General features: G+C 59.9%; 1 protein-coding gene across 3 annotated transcripts in view; it reads right to left on the bottom strand.

The window, feature by feature from the left end:
- The window catches only part of ADAM11 (ADAM metallopeptidase domain 11), a 50,644-nt gene that overhangs the window by 17,086 nt on the left and 21,308 nt on the right, over positions 1 to 12,250 (bottom strand). For all 3 annotated transcript variants that reach the window (XM_030541638.1, XM_030541639.1, XM_030541640.1), the window contains exons 5-13: positions 9,016 to 9,101; positions 8,582 to 8,648; positions 6,858 to 6,924; positions 5,676 to 5,743; positions 5,000 to 5,074; positions 4,478 to 4,549; positions 4,077 to 4,243; positions 1,038 to 1,122; positions 284 to 374 (exon numbers count right to left, since the gene is read on the bottom strand). In XM_030541638.1, the coding sequence (XP_030397498.1) occupies positions 284 to 374; positions 1,038 to 1,122; positions 4,077 to 4,243; positions 4,478 to 4,549; positions 5,000 to 5,074; positions 5,676 to 5,743; positions 6,858 to 6,924; positions 8,582 to 8,648; positions 9,016 to 9,101 (778 nt within the window). The remainder of the gene's footprint in view (positions 1 to 283; positions 375 to 1,037; positions 1,123 to 4,076; positions 4,244 to 4,477; positions 4,550 to 4,999; positions 5,075 to 5,675; positions 5,744 to 6,857; positions 6,925 to 8,581; positions 8,649 to 9,015; positions 9,102 to 12,250) is intronic.

The raw sequence follows: 12,250 nt of genomic DNA, 5'->3' as shown, positions 1-12,250 counted from the left end.
ACCTGAGGGAGGTACCAGCACCCCTAGCCCCAAGCTAGGAAAGTAGGGTCAGCAGTGGCTCAGAAGGGCACCCCCCAGTGCACCACTCTCCCTGCAGCACCTAGGGTTCCCATCCATGGACTGGCCTAGCTGTGCCCTGCTTCGCACAGGCCAGGCCCTTGTGGGCCAGCGGCGGCCTGTGCCCTTGCACACACCCCAACTGCACGGCAGGGCTGGCTGTTCTTGGCACCCCGTGCCGGTGTCAGGGCCAAACATCCAGCCCTCTGCACGCTTGGCGCCTTACCTGCGGCGCGCCGCTGCTTGTTCCACATCATGCCGACGTTCTGCCCGAGGGTCTGAGCCAGAGTTACAGCCATGGCGCCGACGTTCCCGTACTGCTGGGGCGGCGAGGGAACGGCAAAGCCATCAGAGTGGCTGGGAGGGGAGAGATGCCAGCAGCCCCCGTCTGTGCGCTCTTCCCCCTGGGCTCCCTGAGCTCCCACCAGCCCCTCACACAGGGCTGGCTTTAGGCCGATTCCCCCGATTGCCCACAATCCCATACCCCACCCCACCCCAGATCCTGCTGCTCCACAACCTCCCAGAACCCTGCCCAACAATCCCATACCCCCCCTAGATCCTGCAGCCTCACAACCTCCCAGAACCCTGCCCCACAATCCCATACTCCCCCCAAATCCTGCAGCCCCACAACATCCCAGAATCCTGCCCCCCAGATCCCACAACCTCCCAGAATCCTGCCCCACCATCCCATACCCGAACCCCTGGATCCTGCAGTCCCACAACCTCCCAGAATCCTGCCCCTGCAGATCCCACAGCCTTCCAGAATCCTGTTCCACAGTCCTGTGGCCTCCCAGTGCAGTCCCACAGCCCCTCAGTGTCCAGCTCTGTATCCCAACACCCTCCACAGCTCCCCACACCTCCTATCTCCAAGGAGGAGGCTGTGTTTGGCTGAGGGTCAAAGCTGCATGGAGAGGACCATGTTCCCTTCAAGACCCTGGGCTCCTCTGAGCAGAACAGGCAGGACTTTCTTCCCCACCCACCTCATTGACACCCCCGCCCCGGGTGAGCGAGCAGATCCCTCCCACGTAGGCACTCCCGCTGCGGCTGCTCTGGAACGTCCTTCCGCTGCAAGGGAAGAAGGAGAGAGGAGGTGAGTGGTGGCAGCCCAGCTGCAGGGCTCTTAGTGTCACTAGCACCCAAGGGTTCAGCCCTGGCTGGTCTTGTGAAAGGAACCTTCCACAGAGGAGGGAATGGAAAGACCACACGACTCTCCTGTTGAAAGACTGGCCTGGGAGCCAGAAGTCCTGGGTTCTCTTCCTGGTTCTGCTGCTGACTAACAGCTTCAGGCTTTCCCCTCCATGTCTCATAGACCCATACACTTAAGGCCAGAAGGGACCATCATGATCATCTAGTCTGCCCTCCTGCACATCACAGGCCACAGAACCTCACCCACCCCCTCCAGTAACAGACCCCTAACCTCTGGCTGAGTTACTGAAGTCCTCAAATCATGGTTTACAGATGTCAAGGTTACAGAGAACCCACCATTTACTCTATTTCAAACCAGCAAGTGACCTGTGCCCCATGCTGCAGAGGAAGGTGAAAATCCCCCAGTGTCTCTGCCAATCTGACCTGGGGGAAAATTCCTTCCCAGCCCGATATGGTGATCAGTTAGACCCTGAGCATGTGGGCGAGACCCACCAGCCAGACACCTGGGAAAGAATTCGCTGTAGTACCTCAGAGCCCTTCCCAGCTAGTTAGTGTCCCCTCACCAGTCATTGGAGATATTTGCTAATAACAGGTGCACGTGGGCTGTATGCCACTGTCGGCAGTTTCATCATCCCAGCCCCTCCATATACTTGTCAAGCTCAGTCTTGAAGCCAGTTAGGATTTTGCCCCCACTGGGGGAGGGAGAGCTCAGTGGTTTGAGCATTGGCCCCCTAAACCCAAGGTTGTAAGCTCAATCCTCAAGGGTGCCATTTGGGGATTGGTCCTGCTTTGAGCAGGGGGTTGGACTAGAACCTTCTGAGGTCCCTTCCAACCCTGATAATCTATGATTCTATACTCCCCTTGGGAGGCTGCCCCGAACTTCACTCCTCTGATGGTTAGGAACCTTCATCTAGTTTCAAACCTAAGCTTGTTAATGGGCAGTTTATAGCCACTTGTTCTTGTGTCCACATTGGCTCTTAACTTAAATAACTCCTCTCCCTCCCTGGTATTTATCCCTCTGATGTATTTTTAGAGAGCAATCAGATCTCCCCTCAGTCTTTGTCTGGTTAGGCTAACCAAGCCAAGTGCTCTGAGTCTCCTCTGCTAAGGTAGGTTTTCCATTCCTCGGATCATCTTAGCAGCCCTTCTCTGCTCCTGTCCCAGTCTGAATTCATCTTTTTTAAACATAGGAGACCAGACTTGCACACGGTGTTCCAGATGTGGTCTCACCAATTCCTTGTATAATGGCAATAAAACTTCCTTGTCGCTACTGGAAATACCTTGCCTGATGCATCCTAGGATCACATTGGCCTTTTTCACAGCCGCATCAAACTGGCGGCTCATAGTCTGCCTGTGATCAACCAATACACTAGGTCTTTCTCCTCCTTCGTCACTTCCAACTGAGAAGTCCCTCACTTATGGCAGAAGTTTTTGTTGTTTAGTCCCTAAATGCATGACTCTGTACTCTGCACTATTCAATTTTATCCCATTTCTATTACTCCAGTTTTCAAAAGTGTGACGAACTGGGAATGTTCTTGGTGTTTTCTCTGAATGCTGTGTTGGTGCCTCAGCGTCCCCTAGGCAGTTCTTAAGTATCTGGCAGAGCAAGGGCCAGTGCACCTAAATGCCTGACACTCTGTCTCCTAGCAACTGATGGCCTGGGCCCCTCCCCTGCAAAGGTGCCAGCTGAAGGTGTTGGATCAGGTGACCTCCTGGCCTGGGAAAGGAGCTGAGCAGAGAGGAGGGGCTGGAGGGGTGGTTAGTCTGGAGTTGGTGGAGGGCAGACGTGGGGGGTCTGGCTCACTGCCCCCCAGAATGGACCCGGCCGAGGGGTCCGGTTCGTGGTACCTACAAGCTCTGTTTTAGACCCTGTTCCTGTCATCGAATAAACCTCTGTTTTACAGGCTGGCTGAGAGTCACGTCTGACTGCAAAGTGGGGGTGCAGAACCCTGTGGCTTCCCCAGGACCCCGCCTGGGTGGGCTCACTGTGGGAATTGCAAGGCGGGGCAGAGGATGCTGAATGCTCCAAGGAGAGACCCAGGAGGTGAAGCTGTGTGAGCTTCTTGCCCTAAACAAGTCTGCTCCAAGGGAGAGGCGGCTCCCCAAAGTCCTGACTGGCTTTGTGGGGAGCTGTTCCAAAGCATCGCCCGGTAACTCTGTGACAAAAAGTCATTCAAATCTTCTTGTAGGATACTCCAGTCCTCCTCCCAACTTCCTGGCATCTGCAAATTTCATTAGCACACTCCACTTTTTGTGCCAAGGTCATTGAAAATGTTAAGTAAGTTTGGTCCCAGGACCAATCCTGGAGAAACTCCATTTGTAACCTCCCTCCAGCCTGACAGTTCACCTTTCAGTATGACCTGCTCTAATCGCCCCTTTAACGAGTTCCTTATTCACCTTTCAATACTCATATTAACCTCCATCTTCTCCAAATTAACCAATAATTTCCCATGTGGAACTACATCAAATGCTTTACTGGAATCCAGATAGATGAGAGCTATTGCATTTCCTCAGTTTCCCCATCTATAAAATGGGGATGATGACCCTGCCCTACCTCATGGAGGACTGTGAGGATTAGTTAATCAGAGTTAAAATCGCAAAGTACTATGAGTATTCTCAACATGAGCCTCTCCCAGCAGGGGGTGCTGCGGGAGCAGGGTAGGGGCATTGGCTGTGGGGGAGCTCTCGGCTACTCCAGTCCTGGCTTCTCCCAGCAGGGGTCGCTGTGGGGAGCGGGGCAGGAGCACCAGCTGTGGGGGAGCTCTCGGCTACGCCAGTCCTGGCTTCTCCCAGCAGGGGTCGCTGTGGGAAGCGGGGCAGGAGTGCTGGCTGTGGGGGTGGTGAGGAGGCCGCATGGCCGTCCCAACTCTCACGAGAAGAGGTGGACAGCATCGCTCTGCTCCGGCAGCGCCTCCGTCCGGTATCTCATGAACTCGCTCAGCGTCTGCAGCGAATCCTCCCCCACGTGGATCTTGTCCTCAGAGGCCCACGTTTCCATGGCCACCAGCACGATGCGCGTGTTCAGCTGCTCCTTGTATAGCTGCAGTGGCAGAGGAAGGGGACAGGCCATTACCATCCCAGCAGCCTTTGCAACCTCCCCAGGCTCCTGTGACATGAGAGCAGTGCATTTCCCTCCCCAGGCACTCCTGCTATCTCAGCAGGGAAGGGGCCCACATCCCCCCCATCCCTCTCCCCCTGCACACACCCATCCAAGCAGGTCAGCCGGCAGCGAGAGAGGCAGCGAGCCAGACGTGCCCGCACAGCCAGCACTCACCATGTCCGCCAGGTTCACCACGGACTTGGCAAAGTTGCTGGTGAGGATCCCAGATCGGCGCATCTGTTCGAACTGGAAAAGAACACACACAGGAGAGCAATGGAGGGTGGCTCTCACCCCACCTGCCACAGTGCCCCATGCTGGGAGAGGCCAGGGCTGAAGTATGTGGGAGCTCCCCCCACAGCCAGCGCTCCTGCCCCGTCCCCCACAGCACCCCCTGCTGAGAGAGGCCAGGGCTGAAGTATGTGGGAGCTCCCCCCACAGCCAGCGCTCCTGCCCCGTCCCCCACAGCACCCCCTGCGTAGAGAGGCCAGGGCTGAAGTATGTGGGAGCTCCCCCCACAGCCAGCGCTCCTGCCCCGTTCCCCACAGCGCCGGGGCTGGGATAGGCAGGTGCTGTGCCCTGCGTAGTCTGTTGTGTTCAGCCTGCCGCTGGCCCTGAGCACAGCCGAGACCCTGGCTGGCCCCAGGGCCGGGCTGTCCCTTCTCTGCAGGGGCGTGGGGCCCCGGGCCCCGCACTCACCAGATGATGGTCGTTGACCACCACCAGCTCGATGTACTTGGTCTCGCTGTGCACGGTGTGCTGGGCTCGCCGCACCTGGGGAGCGCAGAGAGAGATGTGAGAGAGAGCGCGGGACCAAGGGAACCTGCTGGGCTGCTGGACACAGACAGGGCCCCAGGGCCCCTCTGGAGACTCTTGCCCCAGGCCACCGGCCCAGCCAGCCTCTCGCTGGGACTGAACAGCCTTTGGTTCCTGGCCAGCCTGGGCCCTGCACAGCTGGCCCTGGAAAGCTCAGCACCCGTCCCTCCATCCCATAGCCCTCAGCTCCCCTCCCCCAGCCCCCCAGCCCTCTTCTCCCCCTCCCACATGGCCCCTGAGCCCTCTGCTCCCCTCTCCCCCAGCCCCTGAGCCCTCTGTTCCCCCTCCCCCGGCCCCTGAGCCCTCTGGTCCCCTCTCCCAGCCCCCCAGCCCTCTGCTCCTCCTCCCCAGGCCCCTGATCCCTCAGTTCCCCTTCACCCCACCTCTGAGGGCTCAGCTCCCCTTCTCCCCACTGCTGGATGCTCAGCTCCCCTCCCCCAACCAGCCTGAGCGCTCTGCTCCCCCCACCCTGGCCCACCCCAAGTGGTCAGCTCCCCAGCCCACCCCTGAGCACTCGGTTTCTCCCCCCCCCAGCTGGCTGGCTGAGCAGTGTCCCTACCTGCCGCCTCCTCCGCAGTCTGGGCAGGGTGTCTGGGCCCTGGTGTCTCAGGGCTGCAAACAGGCAACCTAGGGGCAGAACACAGCAGGGTCAGGGGGTGATGATGGGGCTGGCAGGCAAGGCCAAGGCAGACGGTCCCAGGGCTGGATCCTCCAGCCGGGCACAAGGGGTCCAGTGGGAGGCAGAGCCAGGGCTGCTGCTGGGCAGGGGTGGCTAGAGGAAGCGCCATGGTGGAAATGACCAGGTGTGATGATGTGAGAACTTTTTGCAATACTTTGTATGACCCCTATGTGTGCCTGGCCTGAGGGGGCAGGGGTTTGCTTTGAGCGGACTGACCGGTCCTTAAAAAGGACTGGCCAAGGCAGACCCATATCATTGGAAAATCCAAGACGACCACGGAAAATCCACTCACCATGACACTGACATTCAGCAACCTACAGCCAGAGGGAGGGGGCTTTTCCTGCCTCTCAGCCGCGAAGCGGAGCAAAGACCCCTGCTCCAGAACAAAGGGCTCGGAGGTGGGGGCTCTGCAAGGCACTTGGGGGTCCTCTCCCCTGGGAACTGACTAAGGAAGAAGTCAGAGAGACAAAGCCTGCAAATGGAGGTCGCTACAGCTTGGCAGTGCTCTGGGCTGGACAATGCTTTAATCTGCAGTTCTCTGGGCTTCCCTAAGGGCTCCCCATGCTGGGTTCCTACTGACTAACCACCCCGCCTGTTCTGGTGAGCATCACTGGGAATACCTGGGGAGGTGCATCAATCCCTGCTGAGGGGCAAGTCCCTAACCAGAGCCCATGGCAGTGGGATTGGCTGAGCAGTGCCCACGGTGACCCCCAGAGGACCAGGCTCAGGAGGTGGTGAGGTCACGTGCTCCACCTAAGGAAGGATGAGATCCGTGGGGTCTGGCACACTGCAGGGTTCCTCCCAGAGCTGGTTCCAAAGCTGGGGCGTAGCATGGATCCTGTGGATCCAACACCAGGTGAGAAGGGAGCTAGCTCTCAGCACAGGCAGAGGGCTGGGCATGCCGGGCAGGCAAACCTACCTTGAGGGAAGCCCATAGAATGGACATGAGGGGGAGAAGCAGCTTCTGTAGATCTGCTTCCCACCGGCTCCTCGGCTCAATGACCCCAACGCAACTTAAAGGCCACTGTGTCATGGGGAGCGGGGCTTGCATGCGCCACTCACCTGGCTCTGTGCACCCCTGAGCAGGGCGGGGAGCAGGCATGCGCTGGATCAGGTGAGGCAGAGGCTCCTGCATAGGGAACAAGAGAGCAGGAAGGTCGCCAGTGGCTTTTCCAGCTCCAGCCTGGGCCACAGCCCCCTCCTTGGTTTCCTGTGTGTGTGGCGGGAGGGGGAGAGCTCCCCATGGATGGGTGGGTAGCGCCAGTGCACTGGCCACCTACTGCTCAGGGTCTCAGCACCAATCTGATGGGAGATGCCCCGCCCAAGGACTGGAGTCCCAGCACCAAAGGCTGTTATCCACACCCAGAAGGGCAAGTCCCAGGGACAGAGTCCATCTCCCGAGCCAGAGGAGGCATCTCCAGGCCAGGCCGCTGTGTTTCAGCCCCTTGGCTCCACACTGACACCAGGGATCATTAACTGATGACTTCTGAGGCTGGAGGGGCCGGTTTGCTCGGGCTGGGCCAGCGGCAGGGTGGCAGGGATAGGATTTCAGCCCTTCTGTGCTGCCCGGCGGCTGGGTTATCGGCCTCAGCGTGCAAGGGGGGTGAGAGCAGGGGATGGAGTGGGGAAGGGACCACTGCTGGCCGGGATCCGGCACAGACCTGGCAGCTCGAGGGGAGGCCCCTCACAGCCCCACACCATTACCTCACTCACTGGCGCTTGAGGGCCTCATAGACCCCACAGGGGCTGTCACCCCAGCAGCCCTGGTAGGCACAGCCTGCCCATCCTGCAGGGACGGCATGGGGCTGGGGAAACTGAGGCAAGGCTAGGGGAGGGGAGACACTCCAGGGACTGAGGGAGCGTGGGGGAGGGGGAAGCTAATGACTGAATGGGGAGCAGACGTCAATGGAATCTCCTTCCATATGCTGCCATGGCAACAAGGGGAAAGCAGGCACTCTGGGAAATCCCTCTGGCTGCAACCTCAGCTGCAGAGCTTTGGATTTAAATGGGCCAGTGCAGGCGATACCAGAACCTGGCGTCTGAGCGCCCAGAACCTGGTGTCAGTGTCCAAGTGCCCAGGACCCAGCAGCACCGGTGTCTGAGCACCCAGAACCTGGTGTCAGTGTCCAAGTGCCCAGGACCCAGCAGCACCGGTGTCTGAGCACCCAGAACCTGGTGTCAGTGTCCAAGTGCCCAGGACCCAGCAGCATCGGTGTCTGAGCGCCCAGGACCCAGCAGCACCGGTGTCTGAGCGCCCAGAACCTGGTGTCAGTGTCCGAGTGCCCAGGACCCAGCAGCACCGGTGTCTGAGCGCCCAGGACCCAGCAGCACCGGTGTCTGAGCGCCCAGAACCTGGTGTCAGTGTCCGAGTGCCCAGGACCCAGCAGCACCGGTGTCTGAGCACCCAGGACCCAGCAGCATCGATGTCTGAGCGCCCAGAACCTGGTGTCAGTGTCTGAGTGCCCAGGTCCCAGCAGCACCGGTGTCTGAGCGCCCAGAACCTGGTGTCAGTGTCTGAGTGCCCAGGTCCCAGCAGCACCGGTGTCTGAGTGCCCAGGACCCAGCAGCACCGGTGTCTGAGCGCCCAGGACCCAGCAGCACCGGTGTCTGAGCGCCCAGGACCTGGCACCAGAGTCTGAGCCGCAGGAAGGCTGGGCTTGTGCCCTGATGGTTGGCCGTGCTGTGACCCTGGGCCTCCCCTTCACCTCCCCAGGGAACAGGAGCCGGGTGAGTGGGAACCCAAGTAGGCAGCATGGGGGGTGATGGAATTCCAGCCCAGCCCTTACCTGCCAACGCTCGGCTGCTCTGCGGGGCTCAATCAGGTACATATCCCTCCCGTCTGAGAAGACTCCGCTGCAGGGAAAGCAGACACCCCTTTGTCACAGATGGATGCAGACCCACTCCCCTGCCCCCACCCCACGAACCTTCCAGCATCACTGGGCAGCGAGGGACCTTCAACCCAGTTCCCCAGCCAATTTGCTGCCCCGCAGAACAGAACCACCTCTCCCACTCCCTGCACCCAAAGCCAACGCAGCACTCTGGATTACCCAGCAGGGCAGGGCCATGACACCCACCCTCATCCAAATCCCCCTAGGGTGAGCAGCCCTGCAAGAATGCTCCCTCCCTCCTCACTGCCACTCCAGCATCAGAGCCTCCTGGGGGCTCTGTGCCTGTGCTGGCTCAATCCGCTCCCGCCCCCCATGCCCACGGTGGTACTCACTGCAGACCACGGCAGCTGGACAGAGCTGCCAAGGACCTCGCCTCCCCTCGGAGTTTGCCCTGATAGTAACAGTGCTCCCCCGCTCCCTGCAACAGAGCAATGGGGCAAGGAGAGCCATCAGCCACCACAGCGGAGAGGGAGCACAGGCTATTGATTGGAAGCAATTAGAAGCCAGGACTCCTGGGCTCTAGTTCCAGCTCTGGGAGGGAACACGGTCTAGTGAAGAGAGCCGGGGAAATGGGAGTCAGAACTCATGGGTGCTATTCCTGGCTCTGACCTGGGGCAAGTCCCAGCCCCTCTCTGTGCCTCAGTTCCCCCCAACTGGAACATGAGATGACAAATTGTAGCCCCTTCCTGGTTTAGGATGCCAAACCAAAGTTTGCTGCACCGGAATTGGGGTCCCCCTGCTCATCTCTCAGACTGTAACAACAGCTTCTGTCAGATGGACAAGCCCGTCTGCACACACGTGTGCCCACATGTGCTTGTATTCCAGGTGTGTGCCCATGCATGTGCAAGTGTGTGTCTCTATGTCTGTGTACGTGCCTATCTGCCTGTATGCCATGCTGTGTCTGTGGGGGTGGGGTCTTTTATCCTCTGTGTGGCTGTTTGTCTGATCTTTGCATGTAGCTGCCTGTCTGCATGTCCTAGAGAGTGTGGGACCTTTGCTCCCATTTTCATGCCCATGTCAATGTCTCTGTGCATCCATATATAGGCGTTACCCTACCTGCACACCTGTCTGCAGGTGCATGCATGTCCTTGCATGTAGGCATGCATGTGTGTCTGCCCAGATGTGTGCATGCACCTGTCTGCATGTGCGTCATGTTCCCACTTACTGCAAGTCCATGTTTGCCAATAGCAGTGCACGGGTGCCCTTCCCCTCCAGACGTCTGGGCACGTGTGTGCAGCCCCATCTCCACAGGCTCGCATGACGCACTAGCAGCAGCCCTGCTCCATGGTGTCTATTTATAGGAACCGTCTCTGCACAGGTTACAGAGCCCCGGCCTTGGGCATCCAGAGGGGCAGATGAGGGGTCCCAGTCACCACAGCCCCAGGCTGGCACAGAGTGGTGGGAGGACTCGAGGAGAGGCGGGGCATGAGCAGGGCGGCCCAGAAGGGAAGAGAGCGGGTGAGGGCTGGCGGGGCAGGGCGGAGCAGGCCGCCCAGTCCCTCCCGGCCTGTCCATGTTTCGCACTCCCTCGGCATTACTGCTGCTCCACTTCCAGGGCTGGCTTTGTGCTGAGAGGCACCATGAAATCTGCATGACAGGCGGGGTTACTGGTCGAGAGACACGCCAGGCTATTTATGGACAGACCCATTCATCTTTTTACCATGGCTGCACCTGCTGCAGCCACTCCCCCACCCCTCCGCCAGCTGCAGGGAGAGTCCCGGCAACCTGGTGTCATTCTGCTTCACTCCCACGTGCGCTAAGGGGGCTGCCCCCTGCCCCAGGCTGGGGAGGTGTGCTGTGCTCTCTGCAGCAGGCCAGAGCAATAGGAGCAGCCTCGATGACCCCTCTCACTCCTATACACACACCCACCCTCCCGGAAGGGAAATATCTTTACAGCCCTGCTGATCTATTCTGGGGGCAAAGTCCAGATGCACCAGGACCCCTCCCCTCCTGTTATACCAGCCCTGCCCTCTCCCACACACAGCTCAGCCAGTGCCCCTAAATCCTGACCGACAACACCCTGCTAGCCCAGCCCTGGCCTCCCACACACAGCTCAGGCAGTGCCCCTCAATCCTGACCCACAGCCCCCTGCTAGCCCAGCCCTGGCCTCCCCCTGACACAGCTCGGCCAGCGCCCCTCAATCCTGACCCACAGCCCCCTGCTAGCCCAGCCCTGGCCTCCTCCACACAGCTCAGGCAGTGCCCCTCAATCCTGACCCACAGCCCCCTGCTAGCCCAGCCCTGGCCTCCCCCACACAGAGCTCGGCCAGCATCCCTCAATCCTGACCCACAGCCCCCTGCTAGCCCAGCCATGGCCTCCCCCCGACACAGCTCGGCCAGCGCCCCTCAATCCTGACCCACAGCCCCCTGCTAGCCCAGCCCTGGCCTCCCCCACACAGCTCAGCCTGTGCCCCTCAATCCTGACCCACAGTCCCCTGCTAGCCCAGCCTTGGGCTCCCCCACACACAGCTTGGCCAGCGCCCCTCAATCCTGACCCACAGCCCCCTGCTAGCCCAGCGCTGGCCTCCCCCCCCCAGTTCGGCCAGCGCCCCTCAATCCTGACCCACAGCCCCCTGCTAGCCCAGCCCCTAGGGCTTTCCTAAGTAGAGACAGACACTCGTACTCAGTCCTCACCAATTGCTTGGTGGGTCTCGATCACAGACAGCTGGAACTCGACTGAACCCCTACGCTGAGTGCCTAGGGGTTGGCTGGCATTGTGTGGTCATGGGGACAAGCTCACTGCCCCTGAGCTCTCCAGGGAGGGGTCTCTGTGTCATGTGTCTGTGCAGCACCCAGCATAGTGCCCCGATCCCTGATGGGGGTCTGCAGGCACCCCCACAAGAGGACACTAAAGAGCCCCGAGTGAGCTGATCTGCAGAGGCGGTGCCCAGGCAGGCCAGAGCCACCCCAGCCGCCTGGTCAGGATCCGTAGATTCACAGGGTTCTAAGTCAGAGGGGGCCATTAGCTTATCTAGTGACCTCCTGTGTAGCACAGGCCCTTACTTCAGCCACTTGTCCCTGTGCTGAGCCCAAGGGTTTGTGCTTCATTACCACATCTTCCAGAAAGGCCTGGAGCCACAGACACCCCTCCCCCTGCTCGGCCCTGCCAGTCGTTTCACTTCAGTAGAGTACACGTCTGCACACATCTCTGTTTCACAAAGCTACCCAACGTTCCCAGCTGCTTCAGATTGATCATGGCAGGTCCCATCTAGCCAAAGGTGAAAGTAAGCTGGTACAGTCTGGTTTGGCACACCAGCAAGAGCCAGTACACCGTGCCAGACTTCACCGGCTTCTGCGGCAGGGATTTAAAGGGCTCTGGGCTCCTAAATCCCACCTGCAGCTCCGCCAGCTGGACTGGGGCCGGGATTTAAAGGGCTCAGAACTAAATTCCCCCCTGCAGCTCCAGCATCCAGGGTGGGGCTGGGATTTAAAGGGCTCGGGTTTCCCCACAGTGGCAGGAGCTCCAGGCCCTTTAAATCCCGGCCCCAGGCCGGCAAGGCTTGGGGCTCCCCGCAGCCGCGGGAGGTGCGGGCCCTTTAAATCCACACCCGAGCCCAGCTGCCGGAGC

This window comes from Gopherus evgoodei, chromosome 23, assembly GCF_007399415.2.
Source record: "Gopherus evgoodei ecotype Sinaloan lineage chromosome 23, rGopEvg1_v1.p, whole genome shotgun sequence".
NCBI lineage: Eukaryota > Metazoa > Chordata > Testudines > Testudinidae > Gopherus > Gopherus evgoodei.
The sequence above is the reverse complement of the archived record's forward strand: the minus strand, read 5'-3'. Positions and strand labels throughout refer to the sequence as shown.